At 44.3% G+C, this 23,486-nt stretch overlaps 1 protein-coding gene across 13 annotated transcripts; it reads left to right on the top strand.

Moving 5' to 3' along the window:
* The first annotated feature begins 812 nt into the window (after positions 1 to 812).
* On the top strand, positions 813 to 22,820 carry LOC127925183 (serine-rich adhesin for platelets-like). 13 transcript variants are annotated; one of them, XM_052510031.1, is made up of 7 exons: positions 813 to 928; positions 1,019 to 1,090; positions 1,292 to 1,410; positions 10,135 to 10,180; positions 10,312 to 10,409; positions 10,552 to 11,347; positions 22,586 to 22,820. In XM_052510031.1, exons 1-6 carry the CDS (start codon positions 881 to 883, stop codon positions 10,925 to 10,927), a joined length of 759 nt encoding a protein of 252 aa, XP_052365991.1. In that variant the 5' UTR covers positions 813 to 880; the 3' UTR covers positions 10,928 to 11,347; positions 22,586 to 22,820. The 13 variants fall into 13 exon arrangements, with proteins under 13 accessions (XP_052365991.1, XP_052365989.1, XP_052365987.1 ...); XM_052510029.1 differs by having other exon boundaries at positions 870 to 1,090; positions 10,552 to 11,025; positions 11,241 to 11,347; XM_052510027.1 differs by having other exon boundaries at positions 870 to 1,090; positions 10,552 to 11,025; positions 11,164 to 11,347.
* The last annotated feature ends 666 nt before the right edge of the window (positions 22,821 to 23,486 follow it).

Below are 23,486 nucleotides of genomic sequence, written 5' to 3'. Positions count from 1 at the left end.
TCGATCTGCAAATAATATAAACTGACTTTTCAAACTACACTGTACAGATTTAGCGTGTCTGTGCATCATAGGTACAACTGCACGAAATTCCCCTCTCAAATATCTGTTTGTGAGAAACAATAAGAAAAACAACTGTTAGACTTTTACAATGCGCACTGTCGTGCATTTTTATATTACCAACAAGACAACGAAGTGATGGTCTATACGCGCCATGGAGACTTATAACGGATACTTCCCACCCAGCAAAAGTTCCCACGCTGAGCGATGTTGTGAACTACACGATTATGCATATAATTCAAGACATACGTTTATTAGCATTCATACATATTTTTAACCGATTAGCTTTGCAAAAGTGTACCTTATGTCAATTCAAAGCTCGGAAATATTGGAATAACGTAAGAGGACTCTGACACTCTAGGCGCACAACAAGATAACACAACAACCACATTTTCAATTGACAATCATTGCTTTAAATATATACGGTTAATAGATTTGTATAGGCATTGGTAAACAATGAATTTAACTTGTAAACCAAGGTTGGATTAGTAGGTCTAAGCAACATGCAGCTGGATACTCGCGTCATGAATCGAAACAGGTTCCAATCCTCATATATACACATTATGACAAAATAAAGAGCTTAATCTTTCAAGACATAAAGACATAGAAGCATACCCATTTATAAAGGTTCTACACATTCCATTTCTCCATAGCAATAGAATGTAAACATTCTATTTTGTGCCAAACATTGCCTACAACTCAATTCTAAGTGCAGCATATTGGACGACTCCACAGTAATTGATCATTCGCGACATTAACTTATTCCTGTTATTTCTAGAGCATCTCGTATATCTATAGCGCTGCGTTTCTACCCCATCTTACCATGGATAGGGTTTGGTGCATTCCGGAGTTCACTTATGGTCCCACAAAGGTAATCTTTGGAGATGTTCATTTTAGCATACTGTAAATGCCTGTGCACAATGTGCATAACAAAGCATCATTATTGTCATTCTCTTCAAAGGAATTCTGCAGAAGCAGCCTTTATTTCCAGACTCTGCAGGCCTGCTGGGAGGAAACATATTACAATAAACAGGTTAGATTCATCCCCCAAAAACATAAACAACAGAAAGAGAGTTGTATTTCAAGACAGTTTAGAGAAGATGGTCATAAGAGTTCTTAATAACACTCGCAAATTGTGATGCATGAACAGTTGTGAAATGTTGCGAGAGGCCCTTCAGAATGCACATGATATGGTATTTCATGGCACTGTCTCACACCTTACCTCATCTTGCAGAAGAAGCTCATGGTCCACTATCTGCTGCTCCAGAGTCAAGGCCAGGTCCCGCACCATGTCACCACGGAGCACATGAGCGGCTGGCTGGTGTCTCAGGGCAAAAAATCCCTTAGGGAGAGGTGAGTACCGCTTCATCATTCACCTTCACTGCCATTCCCTGCCACCAGCAGTACTCCAAGAGGTGTGGGTAAAATAAACAACAGAAAAATCGGAAGCCAGGAAAGTTGAATTGCTCTGTGCTTTATTTGAAGGGTGTGGAAGGAAACCCTGGAGGAAGGGAATGACCTCGCTCGGCTGGTAAGACAATGAGAGTTAGACACATACTACAAGTCAGTGAGCTCTTTACTAGCCTTTCAACAAGTAGTTAGTACAGCAGAATAGATATGTTGTGAAATTTCACTAATCGGACTTCCTGTTTTTTACGGCAGACATGGGAAGTCAACACTTGCCTAAAAATGATAGACATAGAGCACGAGGCTGTCTGCAAGCTCCGCCGCTCCTTGCACTCCACCTCGCCAGCTGACATGTGAGTTCCATGTACTGCCCTGCATATGACTTGATCCATTTATCTACACATCTGTAACTATGCAGAAACAGACTAAGACAGTGTTCTCTGTGAGCACATTGCACATCGTTTAGCTTTGTATTCTCCTTTTTGTTGATTTCAGCGACCCTAAGGTCCACAGCATCGTGGAAAGAGCTGTAAGGAGCATTATGGGCGAGCTGTCCAATGAGCCTCGTAGCAACCTGCTCAGCCCAGCCCAGGTGGTTGTGGAGGTGGTGCCCAGGCTCCTCCTGGCCCTGTGGATTCAGCCAAAGGAAGGCCATTCAGGGCACCCAATCCTAGTAAGCGGGATGGCTGTGGGCATGGTGGCGGCCGTAGTGGAGAAGCTCTCCAGCATGTTAAAGGCCCCTTCCCCTCAAATCCCTTTCTCCCGCGCTGCGGCTTTTGAATCTGTGTGGTCAATCCTCGGGAGAATCAGTCAGTCCTTCTCCACGGATGACCTCCAGAGCCCATTTTATGTGAGATCTGTCTGTGCCTTTGTGGCTGACGAGGTCCAGAGCTGCTTCCCCCCTGCAGCCACCTTACCAGTCCTCCCTGTCGTCGCCGCGGCCATCTCCACCGCACCTCCAGACATTCTAGCAGGTGAGTAAGCAATGATAGAGAGCACTCTGACAGATGCCTGTTGTGATGACATCTCGGTGACTTGTAGTAGTAGAGCTTATCAGGATTGTTGTTGTCACTCCTAACACAGAGGCAGACCCGGCTTCTTCCCACATGGAGGTTGTGAATATCAACGCTAACACAGAGGCAGACCAGGATTCTTCCCACCTGGAGGTTGTGGACATCACCGCTAGCATAGAGGCAAACGAGGCGTCTTCCCACCTAGAGGTTGTGGACATCACCGCTAGCATAGAGGCAGACCAGGCGTCTTCCCACCTAGAGGTTGTGGACATCACCGCTAACATAGAGGCAGACTCTGCTTCTTCCCACCTTGAGGTTGTGGACATCACCCATAACATACAGGCAGACACGGCTTCTTCCCACCTGGAGGTTGTGGACATCACCCATAACATACAGGCAGACACGGCATCTTCCCACCTGGAGGTTGTGGACATCACCCATAACACACAGGCAGACACGGCATCTTCCCACCTTGAGGTTGTGGACATCACCCATAACACACAGGCAGACACGGCATCTTCCCACCTGGAGGTTGTGGACATCACCCATAACACACAGGCAGACACGGCATCTTCCCACCTTGAGGTTGTGGACATCACCCATAACACACAGGCAGACACGGCATCTTCCCACCTGGAGGTTGTGGACATCACCCATAACATACAGGCAGACACGGCATCTTCCCACCTGGAGGTTGTGGACATCACCCATAACATACAGGCAGACACGGCATCTTCCCACCTTGAGGTTGTGGACATCACCCATAACACACAGGCAGACACGGCATCTTCCCACCTTGAGGTTGTGGACATCACCCATAACATACAGGCAGACACGGCATCTTCCCACCTTGAGGTTGTGGACATCACCCATAACATACAGGCAGACACGGCATCTTCCCACCTTGAGGTTGTGGACATCACCCATAACACACAGGCAGACACGGCATCTTCCCACCTGGAGGTTGTGGACATAACATGTAAGACAGAGGAAGACCCGGCCTGTTCCCATCTGGAAGTTGCGGACATAGGCCCTAAAACAGAGGCAGACAGAGCTTGTTCCCACTTGGAGGCTGTGGAAATCACCCCTAAGACAGAGGCAGACCCGGCTAATTCACACCTGGAGGTTCAGGACATCACCCCTAAGACACAGCAAGATCCAGCTTCTTCCCACCTTGAGGTTGTGAACATCATCCGTAACAAAGAGGCAGATCCGGCTTCTTTCCACCTGAATGTTGTGGACATCACCCCTAAGAGAGAGGCAGAGCCCATCTCTTCCCTCTTGGAGGTTGTGGATGTCACACCTGAAGAAAGGACTCTCAAGATGTCCGTCTTCGCCACTCCGCCAACTGACATCCAAGCAGGTGAGTTACACTGACAGGTGCCGTTTGTCATGACATCTTAGTAGAACCTTTCAACTGGCCAGTGTTTAGAACCTGCGGTTTGCATTTGTTTACATTCTGTCCCTCTTTTCTCCCTTTCCAGAGGATGTTTCTGTGGTCATCCCAGATGTCACCCCACATGTCACCAAGGATGTGACACTGGATGTTCCATGTAGAGCAGCATGCAAAGGGAAAGTCCGGCAATTTTTTTTCAGGCTTTGGAGGGCAGTGTGCTGCTGCGCCTGCCACAAGGAAGAGGAGGAACAATATTAGTTATTCATCAGACCTTCAGAAATGAGATTGAACCATAGACCATTAAATTATTTGCATTATAATAATTGGATTCAATTCTGCTTTTCCTGTTTACTACTTAATTTCAGAACATTTCTATAAACGTTCACTTTGCAAGTGTGGAGTAGGTTGTGTAAATAAGTGGGAAACATCCCAATTTTAATGCTTTTAATAATTTACTTACTACACGTAAACAAAACAAAAAAGTAGTATTTGACAACAACAAAAACAGAGGGAGCTCAACCAACGTTGAGTTGCGGTGCAACCAAAACCTTTAATCATCATAGAAAACTAAAAAGCGCAACTCTTGCACACTATAAAAAATGCATTGTTTTATTCAAGCAATGTTAAAAGATGAACATTTTGACCTAATCTACGACAATATGCAAGTTGTGTTTGCCCAGGAAAAGGGTGACCCAGACTCACCCTGGTTCTTGAGGGTTGCAGACAGTGAAAAGATATCATTAAGTAAATGGGACTTTTCAAATCTTGAATAAAAATCTTTAATGAACATAAATGTAAATACAACTGACTTGAGGATCAGAGCAGGCTGGCTGACTGGCTAGCCCTGAAGGCCCTCTGCCTCTACCTCTGTGTGGTTCATCTCAGCCAAGAGGTTGTGTGGGTTGTCTTTCTTTGTGGGTGTGAATCACTGTGACCTCTCCTTCGTCCTGTCCGTTGGCCTGATCAGAAGGCTTGTCATCTCTTTCCTTGCTCACATGAGCAGGAGGAATGGCATCTGGGGTAACCTCCTCTATCTAACGCCTCTTCTTTCTGTCTGTGTTCGACTGAGGTCACTCGTTCGCTTTATATAGCCCTTCGTACATCAGCTGATATCTCAAAGTGCTGTACAGAAACCCAGCCTAATACCCCAAACAGCAAGCAATGCAGGTGTAGAAGCACGGTGGCTAGGAAAAACTCCCTAGAAAGGCCAAAACCTTGGAATAAACCTAGAGAGGAACCAGGCTATGTGGGGTGGCCAGTCCTCTTCTGGCTGTGCCGGGTGGAGATTATAACAGAACATGGCCAAGATGTTCAAATGTTCATAAATGACCAGCATGGTCGTATAATAATAAGGCAGAACAGTTGAAACTGGAGTAGCAGCACGGTCAGGTGGACTGGGGACAGCAAGGAGTAGGAGGAGGTAGGCCATGAAGGAGGAGACGAAAGACAGCTGGGCTCCAGAAACAACACCAACCTCATACTTCATCAGTAGACCTCCCAGGAATATCCCCACCGCACCCACAGGCAGGTTCAACACACCAGGAGAAGTTATAATCACATCTAGTGTTACCAGTGTGCTGGAGTTTCATTTCCACTCATGTTCAACAAACCTACAGGGAATGGGAGAGAACCAAAAAGTTGTATTTACTGTAATTCAACATCAATGCTGACAGGAGGGAACATTTCAGTTGGAGCATGTCCAGGTTTCTATGGCTGTGTTTAGACAGCCCAATTCAGATCTTTTTATAGAGTAATTCAGGGATGCAAACTGGTGAGGGCCCAAAAAGGTGAAAAATTCTAAAATATCCATAGGGGAAGGTAGGTTTTAACTAATTAAACAACAAAGACTATGATCTACATTATCAGTCTCTGTGTGTAAAATAAAACGTGGTTAATGTGAACCTCTCACTGCTAAATAATGTGTAGAAAACAATCCAATGTTATTTGTTGCCAAGACTTTACTGCATAAGACACTCAAGTCTTGACGCCTCATTTTCATCCAATTCTCTCATTCTGAAAATTAACCACAACGTTACTGTAGAGGGAAAACATTAGTTCATAGATAGTTAGTTTGTTAACATTTCACACAGATTGCCAGGGTCCAGTAAGCAACTACGTTAACAATATAACTTGAGGAATGGCAAGAAGTCGTATACCAGTTAATACTATAGCGAGCTGGTTCGTTTACTAACGTTAGCTTATCCGATGTAACGTTCATGCTTGCTAGCCAGCCGGCTGACCTCACTATCCAGCTAATTTTCACACCATAACACAATTATTTGATCAGCTAAGTTGGATAATGTTGCTCAACATTTCTCTGGCAAGCTAACGCGGAGAATTTGATCCAGCTAGCTGTAGTATCTGGGATCTACATCTGTTTATATTAGTTACTGTGCTGTTACTAAGCAGTAATGCATTACGGCAGTGTTACGTTACTACACCTAATAGGAAATGCACATGCGCACTGGAATGCCGCGAACTGTAGAGCTCGAGGGGTTTTTGACTAAACGACAACTAAACTACTCCCGTCTCCTGCCTGGTCATTTCTCCACAACACAAATATTACAGTGGCGACGAGGTAATTAAACTACATAAACGGACATTGCTTGAAGGGAAGAATGTTGCGTGAGTAATGAAACTCAAAAAAAAAATATGTAATTCGTCAGGTATTTTTTATTTTCTTTCGCCAGTAGAGTAGGCTAAGCACTGCTAGCACTGCTAGTACAGTATTCAGGAGCTGCCAAGTAGCAAGACTATTGGAGTCCAGAATAGCGACACTGCCCTCTGGTGGTTAAATAAAAGAAACTGTCATTGAACCCATTGAAATTAGGCGATCTCAGTGGAGCAATATTGTCAAGGAAGAAGAGACGTAACACGGTGTGTACATTCATACAAATGAGTGCAGTGAATGAAGTAATTGCAGAAACTTCTGAAGTGAAGAAGTAGATGAATATTCAGAAAATTAAGGAATATAAGGAAACTGAACAATTAACTGTGAAAATGGCAACCATTGGTCGAGTACCAGAGTTTGAGGCTACAAAGAGGATTTTGATTCCTATTTTGAGCGTTGGCTGGCTGCAAATGAAATCAAAGATGGAAAGAAAGCAGACGTATTTCTTATTGTTTTGGGTCCAACTGAGTATGGATTGCTGAAAGGTCTCATTGAACCAATGAAAGCAGTGGAGTTGAACTATGCAGAACTGACTGAAACTCTTTCAAGGTATTTCAAGCCTAAGCCAATTCTCATTGCAGAACGTTTCAGATTTTACCAACGTCACCAGAGTCAAGGGGAAACCGTGGCTGACTACATCCTTGCTTTGAAAAGGCTGGCAAGTACATGTGAGTTTGCACAATTTCTTGATGATGCTCTCCGAGACAAGTTTGTATGTGGTCTCACAGGTGAAGCATATCACAGAAGGCTCCTGTCAGAGAAGGACCTGACCTTTAAGAAAGCCTGTGATATAGCACTTGGACTCGAGCTTGCCCACAGGGATACTATTGAGCTATCGGGACATGCAGAATGTCAGAAAGGTGTTCACAAGGTCAGTGATGCACGTGGTGAAAAAAGCTCACAAAAGTCACACTTTTTTCAGTCCCGTCCTCAAGGTTACACAAGAACAGAGCAGCCCACATCTCAAAGGTCTAAGCCAAGTTGCTACAGATGTGGGGGAGATAATCATCAGCACAGTGAATGTCGATTCCAAAAGGAAAAGTGACACAATTGTGGAAAGGTTGGACATTTACAGAGTGTGTAAAGCCTCGAAACGCACAGCAAGAGCGCACAAAGTGTCAGACGCAGCACAAGAAGAGGAAGGTACAACTGAAACAGTAGTGGAACTGTTCACAGTGTACACAGCTCAACAACTAAAAGATTAAATCTATCTCAACATGGAGTTAGCGGGAAAACCAGTAAAAATGCAGCTGGACACCGGAGCGTCTGTATCCCTGGTTCCAGAGAGACTCTACAAAGAAAAACTGAAAGAGTGCCCTCTTCAGCCTGCGTCCATCTGCCTTTCTTCATACACTGGTGACACTATTCCTGTGTTAGGGCAGATCCAGGTACCAGTCCGGTATGAGGGGAAGGAGTGGACGCTACCGCTTGTCATTGTTAAAGGAGAAAAATCAGCCTTGCTAGGCAGAAACTGGCTACAAAAGATCAAGTTGAACTGGGGAGAAATATTCAGTCTGAGAAATGACAAACCAGTGAGTCAGGCTACACTCACTAACATGCTGGAGAAGCACAAAGAACTTTTTAAAGATGGCTACGGTGAAATACAAGACTTCACAGCAAAAGTCAGAGTGCAAGAAGGAACCAAGCCTATCTTTCACAAACCACGCCCAGTTCCCTATGCTCTTAAGGGAGCAGTAGAGAAGGAACTGGACCGCCTACAGAAGAATAACATTATAACGAAAGTAGCGAGAAGCGACTGGGCCGCTCCGATTGTTGTAGTCCCAAAGAAAGACAAGACTGTCAGAATGTGAGGTGACTACAAGGTCACAGTAAATCGCTGCATACTACCAGAGGAATATCCACTACCAAATGCTGAGGATCTGTTTGCCACTCTAGCCGGTGGGGCGGTTTTCGGTAAGCTGGACCTGGCATTCGCTTATCAGCAACTGAAGCTGGATCCGGAGTCAGAACAGTATCTGACCATCAATACACACAAGGGGCTATTCAGATTCAATCGCTTGGCCTATGGAATCTCGACAGCTCCAGCGATATTCCAACAAACAATGGATGAGATCTTGGACGGTATAGACCATGTTGTGTGCTTCATGGACGACATCCTCGTGTCAGCACCAACCATTGGAGAGCACCTTGTAGTGCTGGACAAAGTGATGTCAAGACTGGAGAAATACGGAGTGAGAATGAAACGCAGCAAGTGTGAGTTCCTCCAGGACTCAGTGGAGTATCTCGGATACAAGATTGATGCACAAGGCCTGCACCCAACCAACAGCAAGGTGGAAGCAATCGTAAACGCTCCAGCACCCACAAATATCTCAGAGCTGAGGTCATTTTTGGGGTTCCCAAACTATTACGGAAAGTTTGAGGCAAACTTGTCCACATTGTTGCATCCGCTTCACCAACTGCTGCAGGCCGATACAAAGTGGAATTGGTCCCCACAATGCGAAGAAGCATTCAAGACTTGCAAACAGCGTCTGCTAAAGAGCAAGTGGCTTGCCCACTATAACACAGAGATGAAGCTGAGACTCGCGTGTGATGCATCTCCTGACTGTGGACGTACGGGAGAGACAGAACCTGACCTTCCACCCGAACCTGGCCCACCACAGGAAGCCCAGGAGGAGCGGAGATATCCTATTCGACAGCGAAGGGCACCTCAAAGGCTTGACCTGTGAGTTGAGCTGGTTAAGGAGGTAACGGACAGTAAAACAAACACTTTAATATGTCCTAGATAAAAGGAAAGAAAAATGACATTACCTGGGTTAGTTATTAGGACACAAACTCCATCTTCGGGGCAGAATAATCCCCTGGATTTGTGCTGGGCTCTGAAAAGTCTGCTTCAACCCAGTAGTTGAAAAATGTTTAAGAATGCATTGTTCAGATATTGCATACCTAACATATTTACCTTGTTCTCTGGGAGTTAAACACTATGGGGGAGGAGTGTAGTATCTGGGATCTACATCTGTTTATATTAGTTACTGTGCTGTTACTAAGCAGTAATGCTTTGGAGATATTCATTTTAGCATACTGTAAATACCTGTGCACAATGTGCATAACAAAGCACCATTATTGTCATTCTCTTCAAAGGAATTCTGTAGAAGCAGCCTTTATTTCCAGACTCTGCAAGCCTGCTGGGAGGAAACATATTACAATAAACAGGTACGATTCATCCCCCAAAAACATAAACAACAGAAAGAGAGTTGTATTTCAAGACAGTTTAGAGAAGATGGTCATAAGAGTTCTTAATAACACTCGCAAATTGTGATGCATGAACAGTTGTGAAATGTTGTGAGAGGCCCTTCAGAATGCACATGATATGGTATTTCGTGGCACTGTCTCACACCTTACCTCATCTTGCAGAAGAAGCTCATGGTCCCGCACCATGTCACCACGGAGCACATGAGCGACTGGCTGGTGTCTCAGGGCAAAAAATCCCTTAGGGAGAGGTGAGTACCACTTCATCATTCACCTTCACTGCCATTCCCTGCCACCAGCAGCACTCCAAGAGGTGTGGGTAAAATAAACAACAGAAAAATCGGAAGCCAGGAAAGTTGAATTGCTCTGTGTTTTATTTGAAGGGTGTGGAAGGAAACCCTGGAGGAGGGGAATGACCTCGCTCGGCTGGTAAGACAATGAGAGTTAGACACATACTACAAGTCAGTGAGCTCTTTACTAGCCTTTCAACAACTAGTTAGTACAGCAGAATCGATATGTCGATAAATTTCACTAATCGGACTTCCTGTTTCCTACGGCAGACCTGGGAAGTCAACACTTGCCTAAAAATGATAGACATAGAGCACGAGGCTGTCTGCAAGCTCCGCCGCTCCTTGCACCCCACCTCGCCAGCTGACATGTGAGTTCCATGTACTGCCCTGCATATGACTTGATCCATTTATCTTCACATCTGTAACTATGCAGAAACAGACTAAGACAGTGTTTTCTGTGAGCACATTGCACATCGTTGAGCTTTGTCTTCTCCTTTTTGTTGATTTCAGCGACCCTAAGGTCCACAGCCTCGTGGAAAGAGCAGTAAGGAGCATTATGGGCGAGCTGTCCAATGAGCCCCGTAGCAACCTGCTCAGCCCATCCCAGGTGGTTGTGGAGGTGGTGCCCAGGCTCCTCCTGGCCCTGTGGCTTCAGCCAAAGGAAGGCCATTCAGGTCACCCAATCCTAATAAGCGGGATGGCCGTGGGCATGGTGGCGGCCGTAGTGGAGAAGCTCTCCAGCATGTTAAAGGCCCCTTCCCCTCAAATCCCTTTCTCCCGCGCTGCGGCTTTTGAATCTGTCTGGTCAATCCTCGGGAGAATCAGTCAGTCCTTCTCCACGGATGACCTCCAGAGCCCATTTTATATGAGATCTGTCTGTGGCTGACGAGGTACAGAGCTGCTTCCAGCCCCCTGTAGCCACCTTACCAGTCCTCCCTGTCGTCGCTGCGGCCGTCTCCACTGCACCTCCAGACATCCTAGCAGGTGAGTAGCAATGATAGAGAGCACTCTGACAGATGCCTGTTGTGATGACATCCCGGTGACTTGTAGTTGTAGAACTCATCAGGATTGTTGTTCATCACCACTAACATAGAGGCAGACTCTGCTTCTTCCCACCTTGAGGTTGTAGACATCACCCATAACACACAGGCAGACACGGCATCTTCCCACCTAAATGTTGTGGACATCACTCCTAATAGAGAGGCAGAGCCCATCTCTTCCCTCTTGGAGGTTGTGGATGTCACACCTGAAGAAAGGACTCTCAAGATGGCCATCGTCGCCACTCTCCCAACTGACATCCAAGCAGGTTAGAAACACTGACAGGTCCATTTGTCATGACATCTTAGTAGAACCTTTCAACTGGCCAGTGTTTAGAACCTACGGTTTGCATTTGTTTACATTCTGTCCCTCTTTTCTCCCTTTCCAGAGGATGTTGCTGTGGTCATCCCAGATGTCACCCCACACGTCACCAAGGATGTGACACTGGATGTTCCATGCAGAGCTGCATGCAAAGGGAAAGTCCGGCAATTTTTTTTCAGGCTTTGGAGGGCAGTGTGCTGCTGCGCCTGCCACAAGGAAGAGGAGGAACAATATTAGTTATTCATCAGACCTTCAGAAATGGGATTGAACCATAGACCATTAAATTATTTGCATTATAATAATTGGATTCAATTCTGCTTTTCCTGTTTACTACTTAATTTCAGAACATTTCTATAAACTTTCTTTTGCAAGTGTGGAGTAGGTTGTGTAAATAAGTGGGAAACATCCAAATTTTCATTCTTTTAATGATTTACTTACTACATGTAAAAAAAGTAGTATTTGATAACAAAAAAATGAAGGGAGCTCAACCAACGTTGAGTTGAGGTGCAACCAAAACCTTTAATCATCATAGAAAATGAAAAGGCGCAACTCTTGCGCACTATAAAAATGCATTTTTATTCAAGCAAGGTTAAAAGATGAACATTTTGGCCCCGTCTATGCGTCCACACGCTCCACAACACACTCGTCTGGTGAAAAGAGGTGAAATGAAGGTAGTAGGAAAAGGGAATTCCACAGTAACTATGCTGAACATAAATGTAAACGCAACATGTGAAGTGTTGGTCCCATGTTTCATGAGCTGAATTGAAAGATCCCAGAAGTTTTCCATACGCACAAAAAGCTTATTTCTCTCATGTTTTATGCAGAAATTTGTTAGCATTTCTCCTTTGCCAAAATAATCCATCCACCTGACAGGTGTGGCATATCAAGAAAATGATTAAACAGCATGATCATTACACAGGTGCACCTTGTGCTGGAGACAAAAAAAAGCCACTCTAAAATATGCAGTTTTATCACACAACATAATGCCACAGATGCCCCTCAAGTTTTGAGGGAATGTGCAATTGGCATGCTGACTGCAGGAATGTCTACCAGAGCTGTTGCCAGAGAATTTAATGTTCATTTCTCTAACATAAGCCTCCCACAACGTTTGACAGTACATCCAACCGGCCTCACAACCGGAGACCAAGTGTAACCACTCCAGCCGATGACCTCCACATCCGGCTTCTTCACCAGCAGGGTCGTCTGAGACCAGCCACCCAGACAGCTGATGAAACTGAGGAGTATTTCTGTCTGTAATAAAACCCTTTTGTGGGGAAAATTCCGATTGGCTGGGCCTGGTTCCCCAGTGTGTGCACCTATGCCCTCCCAGGCCCACCTGTGGCTGCACCCCTTCCCAGTCATGTGAAATCCATAGATTAGGGCCTATTGAATTAATTTAATTGACTGATTTCCTTATTTGAACTGTAACTCAGTAAAACCATTGAAATTGTTGAATGATGCATTTATATTTTTGTTCAGTATAGTTCAAGTCAAACTCCATGGAAGTTGCTAGCATGACTGGCTCTGAGGTCGTTTGCGCTCAGATACACTCTGATTACCGAGAGTCCTCTCCTTAGAGACTCTGCCTACACCACCACCGACAGGCCCCATAGGGGGCCTGCAGACAGAGACTTACAAAGAAAGGCTCCTACAGTTGTTAAGTGAAGAGTTTTACCCATAGGCCTGAGTTAGGGGAGACGTGACTGACACCCACCTGTGGTTTAGCTAGGCCTGCTGGATGCAGGATTCTCCCCCAGCCTCCCCAGTGATCCTCAACACACACTCACTCCATATACTTCATATACTTCATATAATTCTAAAGTTGCATGAGATAATTTGATTCCTCTCTCAGACAATTTTACATTACATACAGTACCAGTGTTTGGACACACCTACTCATTCCAGGGTTTTTCTTTATGCCAAGAGCATTCAAAGCTATCATCAAGGCAAAGGGTGGCTACTTTGAAGAATCTAAAATATATTTTGGATTTGTTTAAAATGGTTACTACATGATTCCATATGTGTTATTTCAGCATTTTAACATCTTCACTATTATTCTACAATGTAGAAAATAGTAAAAATAAAGAAAAACCCTTTAAACTTTTGGCTGGTACTGTATGTTTTATTATAAGATAATACATCATGGTTATAGTGTTTCTTATGCCTCATAGATTAAAATGAGACTGTTGAGTGCGACTGACGATCTGGGGAATTGAGAGACAGTGAAAGGGTGGGTTAAGGAGATTGGATAAGCAGTGAAAATGGGTGAGCTAACAATATGGCGTTCATACTTGGTTCTTGAAACAAGAACTGAGGAAAGAGACAGGCTTGCAAACATGAAAAAGGACACCAGGCACATTCTGAATGTCTCATGTAACAATTAGTCTTTGGCCAAATAAAGGTGTGAGGTTATTTTTTGATAAAATAGCTTGACAGACATGACCACATCAGCTTTGTGCTGTCACCAAGTGGGGACTAATGTTCATTATAATAATAGTTATAATCGTCATCACAATAATAATGCCAATACAGGAAAACAACAACACCAACTCCTTAAAACAACAGTTGTTGAGACAAATAACCTTTCACTTAGCAGACGGTTATTGTTAAAAGTAGTGCTGCACAAATGTCATTTGAGATGCCCCTATAGAAAATGGATAGAGCTGGGTCGACGAACTCGGAACGCACCACAGGAACCACCGCAAGCCAATCACTATGGAGATGACCATGGAACTCTCCAGCAGCGTCCTCTTAGATGGAACATCTCCTGGGAATCCTGAGTAGTTCTAAACAGAGTGCAGCTGCAACCAAACTCACCAAGTCTGTTTTACCCTGCTTACAGAGCCCCATGGCTGGGTGTTTTTAAAGCTCCACACCCTCAGCTGACTCCTGGTCTCCCTGAAGCTTCCTCTTGATCATCAGGACGACAAGGCCCAGTAGCACGTAGGCACATGCATCCAGAGCCAGCACCACACCTAAGAGTGAAAGAGAGACTCCAATTGGACTCCAGACTCCAGCCTGGTCTCATTGACTAGATGTAACATGGAAAATGTAAATCTGGGGACTGAGACACTACGATTTCGTATTATATGTTACGTTTGGTATGGATATATAAGACAGATAGTTACTTAAGACAAAACTGAAAGAAGGGTGGTTCGTCAGGGTGGATGGGTTGGCATATAACACGAATGTCTAGCAACCCAAAGGTTGCGAGTTTGAATCTCATCACGGCCAACTTGAGAATTTTAACTAACTAGAAATGTTTTAACTACTTACTAATTTTTAGCTTAGCATGTTAGCTAATCCCTTCCCTAACACTAACCTTAACCCTTTTAGCTAATCCTTCCCTAACCCTAACCTTTACCCTGTAACCTAACTCCTAAACGTAACCCTACACCCTAACCTAACTAATGTTAGCCAACTAGCTAACATTTCGCTTGTAACTTGTAACATATTGTACGTTTTGCAAATTCAAAACATACAAATGAAATCAATCAAATCAAATTGTATTTGTCAGATACACATGGTTAGCAGATGTTAGTGCGAGTGTAGCGAAATGCTTGTGCTTCTAGTTCCGACAATGCAGTAATAACCAACAAGTAATCTTGCTAACAATTCCAAAACTACGACCTTATAGACACAAGTGTAAGGGGATAAAGAATATGTACATAAAGATATATGAATGAGTGATGGTACAGAGCGGCATAGGCAAGATACAGTAGATGGTATTGAGTGCAGTATATACATATGAGATGAGTATGTAAACAAAGTGGCATAGTTAAAGTGGCTAGTGATACATGTATTACATAAGGATGCAGTAGATGATATAGAGTACAGTATATACGTATACATATGAGATGAAAAATGTAGGGTATGTAAACATTATATTAGGTAGCATTGTTTAAAGTGGCTAGTGATATATTTTACATCATTTCTCATCAATTCCCATTATTAAAGTAGCTGGAGTTGAGTCAGTGTGTTGGCAGCAGCCACTCAATGTTAGTGGTGGCTGTTTAACAGTCTGATGGCCTTGAGATAGAAGCTGTTTTTCAGTCTCTCGGTCCCAGCTTTGGTGCACCTGTGCTGACCTCGCATTCTGGATGATAGCGGGGTGAACAGGCAGTGGCTCGGGTGGTTGCTGTCCTTAATGATCTTTATGGCCTTCCTGTGACATCGGGTGGTGTAGGTGTCCTGGAGGGCAGGTAGTTTGCCCCCGGTGATGCGTTGTGCAGACCTCACTACCCTCTGGAGAGCCTTATGGTTGTGGGCGGAGCAGTTGCCGTACCAGGCGGTGATACAGCCCGACAGGATGCTCTCGATTGTGCATCTGTAGAAGTATAATATGAATTGTAATTCGTAACATATTATAAAAATTGGGTGGTAGACATTCACAAATGAATACACACCATACATAACATATCATACCAAATGCGGTGTCTCTGATATACATACAGAATAATACGAAATGCTCTGAGACCAGGTTGCACTAGCACCTCCCCCGGGCTGGTAAGAAGGCAACCTCTGAGTTACATTCAATGATACATTATTGACACACACTAATGAAATGGACATGGAAAGGTAGTGGTTCAGTAACAGACAGAAAACAGGGGTGATGAATATACACAATAACTGATAGCACAAGTAGAGCAACAACACTGTTAACAAAGGAAGGATTGTATAAGTGGCATAGCTACCTGCAGAGTATTACACAACAAAGTAAACACAGAGAAGTAACTTACAATAGGCAACAGAAGTAACTATAAAGAACAACAAGCAAGAATGATACACATTTTACACACTCACCTTGTGCACACACACTATACCACGAGTCCAGTTGATGGGCAGAGATAGAGAGGTTGATCTCTGTCTCTGGTTGAGGGAGACTGGGAGGAGAAGCAGGAGTTGGGGATCTGGGACACAAGCTGACTGCCTGTGATTTGCTGAACCCCTGGCGACCATGACTCCTAGCAACGAATCAGTGGACAGGCATGAAGGGACAGTTTACGACACCGCTGGCCTGCTTAGCTACAAACAGATTTTTCCTGCAATCTAGAGCCAGAATCATTATGCTTAATTGATTTTTCTGACATGTCTGGTAAGTATGCAGGCCATTTCAGCTTTCAGGATTTCTGTACAGATCCTTGCAGGCCGTGGATTATCATGCTGAAACATGAGGCGATGGCGGCGGATGAGTGGCATGACAATTGTCCCCGGGGTCTCGTCACAGTATTTCTGTGCATTGAAATTGTCATTGATAGAATGCAATTGTGTTCCCTGTCCATGGCTTATGCCAGCCCATACCATAACCCAACTGTCACCATGGGACATTCTATTCACAACGTTGACATCAGCAAATCACTCGTCCACACGTTGCCCTACATGTGGTCTGCAGTTGTGAGGCCAGTTGGACGTACTGCCAAATTCTCTAAAGCCTCCCCGGCTTATGGTAGAGAAATTAACATTAAATTCTCTGCAACAGTCATTTGCATTCTCCCTCAAAACTTGAAACATCTGTAGCATTGTGTTGTGTGACAAAACTGCACATTTTTGAGAGGCCTTTTATTGTCCCCCAGCACAAGGTGCACCTATGTAATGATCATGCTGTTTAAACAAATCCAAATATATTTTATATTTGATATTCTTCAAAGTAGCCACCCTTTGCCTTGGTGACAGCTTTGCACAGTCTTGGCATTCTCTCAACCAGCTTCATGAGGTAGTCACCTGGAATGAATTTCAATGTACAGGTGTGCTTTGTTAAAAGTTCATTTGTGGAATTTCTTTCCTTCTTAATGCGTTTGAGCCAATCAGTTGTGTTGTGACAAGGTAGGGGTGGTAAACAGAAGATAGCCCTATTTGTTAAAAGACCAAGTCCATATTTTGGCAAGAACAGCTCAAATAAGCAACGAGAAACGGCAGTCCGTCATTACTTTAACTTTTGTTTGGTTGCTACATGATTCCATGTGTTATTTCATAGTTTTGATGTCTTCACTATTATTGTACAATGTTAAAAATAGTAAAAATAAAGAAAAACCCTTGAAAGAGTAGATGTGTCCAAACATTTGATTGGTTATGTATATATTGTATATTGCAACTATGGTACAATCCAAGTGTGCAAAGCTCTTGGAGACTTCCCCAGAAAGACTCAAAGCTTTAATTGCTGCCAAAGGTGATTCTAACATGTATTGTGAAAACATGTAAATGAGATATTTCTGTATTTCATTTTCAATACATTTGCAAAAATGTCAAACATGTTTTCAATTTGTCATTATGGTGTATTGTGTGTAGCTGCAAAGGATAAAAAATTATAATTTTATCCATTTTGAATTCAGGCTGTAAGAAAACAAAATGTGGAATAAGTTAAGGGTTATGAACACTTTCTGAAGGCACTGTATATCTACAAGAACAATATAAATGAGTGACTCTTTGAAAGGGGGTCATATAAACATGGCCTTATTGTTTTCTTCTTCACAGCTATCATGCTATATTGGGCATCGTTTCTAAGACCAAATCTCCATTCTGGCTTAAACAAAGCAATCTGATCATGCTCCAGTCACGCTATAGGGAATGGCACAAAATGGCTTCTGTAAAGCACCTATTCATTGTCCAATCAACATCCACACATTGTTTTAATAAAGATGCAAAGAATGAAATCAAACACATGTGTGCAATGTTCAAAAGTGTGTGAGAGATTACCATTAACATTTGTGTATGTTTTGGGTCAAGTTTGGCTGGTCATACATTTGCAAATAGCCGAGATTGGATATTTCGGCACCATGGACAGCAGCGAAATCGGAAAAGCGAGATCTGTCATTCAGCACCACATGGCAGTAGACAGCGGCCATCTCATGTGAAGTTGGCAGTGGGAAAATCCCACGTAATGGGAAACGAGGCTTAGGAGGCAAAAAGACTGAAAGAGAAGAGTCCCACAGGAACCTTATGCTAAACTGTTCTGCCACATTCATTTCAAATGTTACATATTTCGATCTGCAACTAATATAAACTGGCTTTTCAAACTACACTGTACAGCTTTAGTGTGTCTGTGCATCATAGGTACAACTGCACGAAATTCCCCTCTCAAATATCTGTTTGTGAGAAACAATAAGAAAAACAACTGTTAGACTTTTACAATGCGCACTGTCGTGCATTTTTATATTACCAACAAGACAACGAAGTGATGGTCTATACGCGAGGGGAACGGCACCTCAGTACCTCCAGGCTCTGATCAGGCCCTACACCCAAACAAGGGCACTGCGTTCATCCACCTCTGGCCTGCTCGCCTCCCTACCACTGAGGAAGTACAGTTCCCGCTCAGCCCAGTCAAAACTGTTCGCTGCTCTTGGTTCCCTCACGACGCCAGGACAGCGGAGTCAATCACCACCTTCCAGAGACACCTGAAACCCCACCTCTTTAAGGAATACCTAGGATAGGATAAAGTAATCCTTCTCATTTAGATGAACTATTGTAAAGTGGCTGTTCCACTGGATGTCATAAGGTGAATGCACCAATTTGTAAGTCGCTCTGGATAAAGAGCGTCTGCTAAATGACTTAAATGTAATGTAATGTAATACGCGCCATGGAGACTTATAACGGATACTTCCCACCCAGCAAAAGTTCCCACGCTGAGCGATGTTGTGAACTACACTATTATGCATATAATTCAAGACATACGTTTATTGGCATTCATACTCTTATTTTTAACCGATTAGCTTTGCAAAAGTGTACCTTATGTCAATTCAAAGCTCGGAAATATTGGAATAACGTAAGAGGACTCTGAAACTCTAGGCGCACAACAAGATAACACAACAACCACATTTTCAATTGACAATCATTGCTTTAAATATATACGGTTAATAGATTTGTATAGGCATATATAAACAATTAATTTCACTTGTAAACCAAGGTTGGATTAGTAGGTCTAAGCAGCATGTCGCTGGACAGAATTTCCAATCCTCATATATACACATTATGACAAAATAAAGAGCTTAATCTTCAAGACATAAAGAGATAGAAGCATACCCATTTATAAAGGTTCTACACATTCCATTTCTCCATAGCAATAGAATGTAAACATTCTATTTTGTGCCAAACATTGCCTACAACTCAATTCTAAGTGCAGCATATTGGACGACTCCACAGTAATTGATCATTCGCGACTTTAACTTATTCCTGTTATCTCTAGAGCATCTCGTATATCTATAGCGCTGCGTTTCTACCCCATCTTACCATGGATAGGGTTTGGTGCATTCCGGAGTTCACTTATGGTCCCACAAAGGTAATCTTTGGAGATATTCATTTTAGCATACTGTAAATACCTGTGCACAATGTGCATAACAAAGCATCATTATTGTCATTCTCTTCAAAGGAATTCTGCAGAAGCAGCCTTTATTTCCAGACTCTGCAGGCCTGCTGGGAGGAAACATATTACAATAAACAGGTAAGATTCATCCCCCAAAAAACATAAACAACAGAAAGAGAGTTGTATTTCAAGACAGTTTAGAGAAGATGGTCTTAAGAGTTCTTAATAACACTCGCAAATTGTGATGCATGAACAGTTGTGAAATGTTGTGAGAGGCCCTTCAGAATGCACATGATATGGTATTTCGTGGCACTGTCTCACACCTTACCTCATCTTGCAGAAGAAGCTCATGGTCCACTATCTGCTGCTCCAGAGTCAAGGCCAGGTCCCGCACCATGTCACCACGGAGCACATGAGCGACTGGCTGGTGTCTCAGGGCAAAAAATCCCTTAGGGAGAGGTGAGTACCACTTCATCACTCACCTTCACTGCCATTCCCTGCCACCAGCAGCACTCCAAGAGGTGTGGGTAAAATAAACAACAGAAAAATTGGAAGCCTGGAAAGTTGAATTGCTCTGTGTTTTATTTGAAGGGTGTGGAAGGAAACCCTGGAGGAGGGGAATGACCTCGCTCGGCTGGTAAGACAATGAGAGTTAGACACATACTACAAGTCAGTGAGCTCTTTACTAGCCTTTTCAACAACTAGTTAGTAAAGCAGAATCGATATGTTGTGAAATTTCACTAATCGGACTTCCTGTTTCCTACGGCAGACCTGGGAAGTCAATACTTGCCTAAAAATGATAGACATAGAGCACGAGGCTGTCTGCAAGCTCCGCCGCTCCTTGCACTCCACCTCGCCAGCTGACATGTGAGTTCCATGTACTGTCCTGCATATGACTTGATCCATTTATCTTCACATCTGTAACTATGCAGAAACAGACTAAGACAGTGTTTTCTGTGAGCACATTGCACATCGTTTAGCTTTGTCTTCTCCTTTTTGTTGATTTCAGCGACCCTAAGGTCCACAGCATCGTGGAAAGAGCTGTAAGGAGCATTATGGGCGAGCTGTCCAATGAGCCCCGTAGCAACCTGCTCAGCCCATCCCAGGTGGTTGTGGAGGTGGTGCCCAGGCTCCTCCTGGCCCTGTGGCTTCAGCCAGAGGAAGGCCATAGGGTGCACCCAATCCTAATAAGCGGGATGGCCGTGGGCATGGTGGCGGCCGTAGTGGAGAAGCTCTCCAGCATGTTAAAGGCCCCTTCTCCTCAAATCCCTTTCTCCCGCGCTGCGGCTTTTGAATCTGTGTGGTCAATCCTCTGGAGAATCAGTCAGTCCTTCTCCACGGATGACCTCCAGAGCCCATTTTATGTGAGATCTGTCTGTGCCTTTGTGGCTGACGAGGTACAGAGCTGCTTCCAGCCCCCTGCAGCCACTTTACCAGTCCTCCCTGTCGTCGCCGCGGCCATCTCCACCGCACCTCCAGACATCCGAGCAGGTGAGTAGCAATGATAGAGAGCACTCTGACAGATGCCTGTTGTGATGACATCTCGGTGACTTGTAGTAGTAGAGCTCATCAGGATTGTTGTTGTCACTCCTAACACAGAGGCAGACCCGGCTTCTTCCCACATGGAGGTTGTGAATATCAACGCTAACACAGAGGCAGACCAGGATTCTTCCCACCTGGAGGTTGTGGACATCACCGCTAACATAGCTAACATAGAGGCAGACCAGGTGTCTTCCCACCTAGAGGTTGTGGACATCACCGCTAACATAGAGGCAGACTCTGCTGTTCCCACCTGGAGGTTGTGGACATCACCGCTACATAGAGGCAGACTCTGCTTCTTCCCACCTAGAGGTTGTTGACATCACCGCAGGTTGTTCTTCCCACTTGGAGGTTGTGGATCACCGCTAACATAGAGGCAGACTCTGCTTCTTCCCACTTGGAGGTTGTCATCACCAAACATAGAGGCAGACTCTGCTTCTTCCCACCTGGAGGTTGTGGACATCACCGCTAACATAGAGGCAGACCAGGCGTCTACCCACCTGGAGGTTGTGGACATCACCGCAAACATAGAGGCAGACCAGGCTTCTTCCCACTTGGAGGTTGTGGACATCACCGCAAACATAGAGGCAGACCAGGCTTCTTCCCACTTGGAGGTTGTGGACATCACCGCAAACATAGAGGCAGACCAGGCATCTTCCCACTTGGAGGTTGTGGACATCACCGCTAACATAGAGGCAGACTCTGCTTCTTCCCACCTGGAGGTTGTGGACATCACCGCAAACATAGAGGCAGACTCTGCTTCTTCCCACCTGGAGGTTGTGGACATCACCGCAAACATAGAGGCAGACTCTGCTTCTTCCCACCTGGAGGTTGTGGACATCACCGCTAGCATAGAGGCAGACCAGGCATCTTCCCACTTGGAGGTTGTGGACATCACCGCTAGCATAGAGGTAGACCCTGCTTCTTCCCACCTGGAAGCTGCGGACATCGGCCCTAAAACAGAGGCAGACAGAGCTTGTTCCCACTTGGAGGTTGTGGAAATCACCCCTAAGACAGAGGCAGACCTGGCTAATTCACACCTGGAGGTTCAGGACATCACCCCTCAGACACAGCAAGATCCAGCTTCTTCCCACCTAAATGTTGTGGACATCACCCCTAATAGGGAGGCAGAGCCAATCTCTTCCCTCGTGGAGGTTGTGGATGTCACACCTGAAGAAAGGACTCTCAAGATGGCCATCGTCGCCACTCTGCCAACTGACATCCAAGCAGGTTAGAAACACTGACAGGTCCATTTGTCATGACATCTTAGTAGAACCTTTCAACTGGCCAGTGTTTAGAACCTACAGTTTGCATTTGTTTACATTCTGTCCCTCTTTTCTCCCTTTCCAGAGGATGTTGCTGTGGTCATCCCAGATGTCACCCCACACGTCACCAAGGATGTGACACTGGATGTTCCATGCAGAGCTGCATGCAAAGGGAAAGTCCGCCAATTTTTTATCAGGCTTTTGAGGGCAGTGTGCTGCTGCGCCTGCCACAAGGAAGAGGAGGAACAATATTAGTTATTTGTCAGACCTTCAGAAATGGGATTGAACCATAGAACATTAAATTATTTGCATTATAATAATTGGATTCAATTTTGCTTTTCTTGTTTACTACTTAATTTCAGAACATTTCTATAAAATTTCACTTTGCAAGTGTGGAGTAGGTTGTGTAAATAAGTTGGAAACATCCCAATTGTAATTATTTTAATGATTTACTTACTACATGTAAAAAAAAAAAGTAGTATTTGATAACAAAAAAATGGAGGGAGCTCAACCAACGTTGAGTTGAGGTGCAACCAAAACCCTTAATCATCATAGGAAATGAAAAGGCGCAACTCTTGCGCACTATAAAAAATGCATTTTTTATTCAAGCAAGGTTAAAAGATGAACATTTTGGCCCCGTCTATGACGATATGCAAGTTGTAAAAGGGTGACCCAGACTCACCCTTTTTCTTGAGGGTTGCAGACAGTGAAAATATATCATTAAGTAAATGGGACTTGATATCCTGTTCTGGCTACCTCTTTAGGGGTGTGCACCTTAAATCTCTAACGGTTTGTTGTGGGGTTCGGTTGTTCTGGGGAGAGTCTGAAGTTCGATCTTTAGCAATGAGTGTGGAGGCTGTCCCCCTCCCAAAGTGTAATGACTGCGATGATGAAAACTAGGAGGAGCCACTGAGACATGTGATGAGGGCAAGGAAGATCACTCTGCAAGGACGGGATAGGACACATCACAACACTGCTGCTCATTC

The sequence above is a fragment of the Oncorhynchus keta genome, unplaced genomic scaffold (assembly GCF_023373465.1).
Source record: "Oncorhynchus keta strain PuntledgeMale-10-30-2019 unplaced genomic scaffold, Oket_V2 Un_contig_5219_pilon_pilon, whole genome shotgun sequence".
Taxonomy (NCBI): Eukaryota; Metazoa; Chordata; class Actinopteri; order Salmoniformes; family Salmonidae; genus Oncorhynchus; species Oncorhynchus keta.
Note: the sequence above shows the minus strand (reverse complement) of the source record. Positions and strands in the feature narration are given on the sequence as shown.

Coding starts and splice junctions, on each gene's coding strand:
- LOC127925183 (XM_052510021.1), top strand. CDS start 2,571: ATGGAGGTTGTGAATATCAACGCTAACACAGAGGCAGACCAGGATTCT. Junction 2,631..2,954: donor AGGATTCTTCCCACCTGGAG/GTTGTGGACATC, acceptor TCCCACCTTGAG/GTTGTGGACATCACCCATAA. Junction 3,841..11,467: donor GCCAACTGACATCCAAGCAG/GTGAGTTACACT, acceptor CTCCCTTTCCAG/AGGATGTTGCTGTGGTCATC.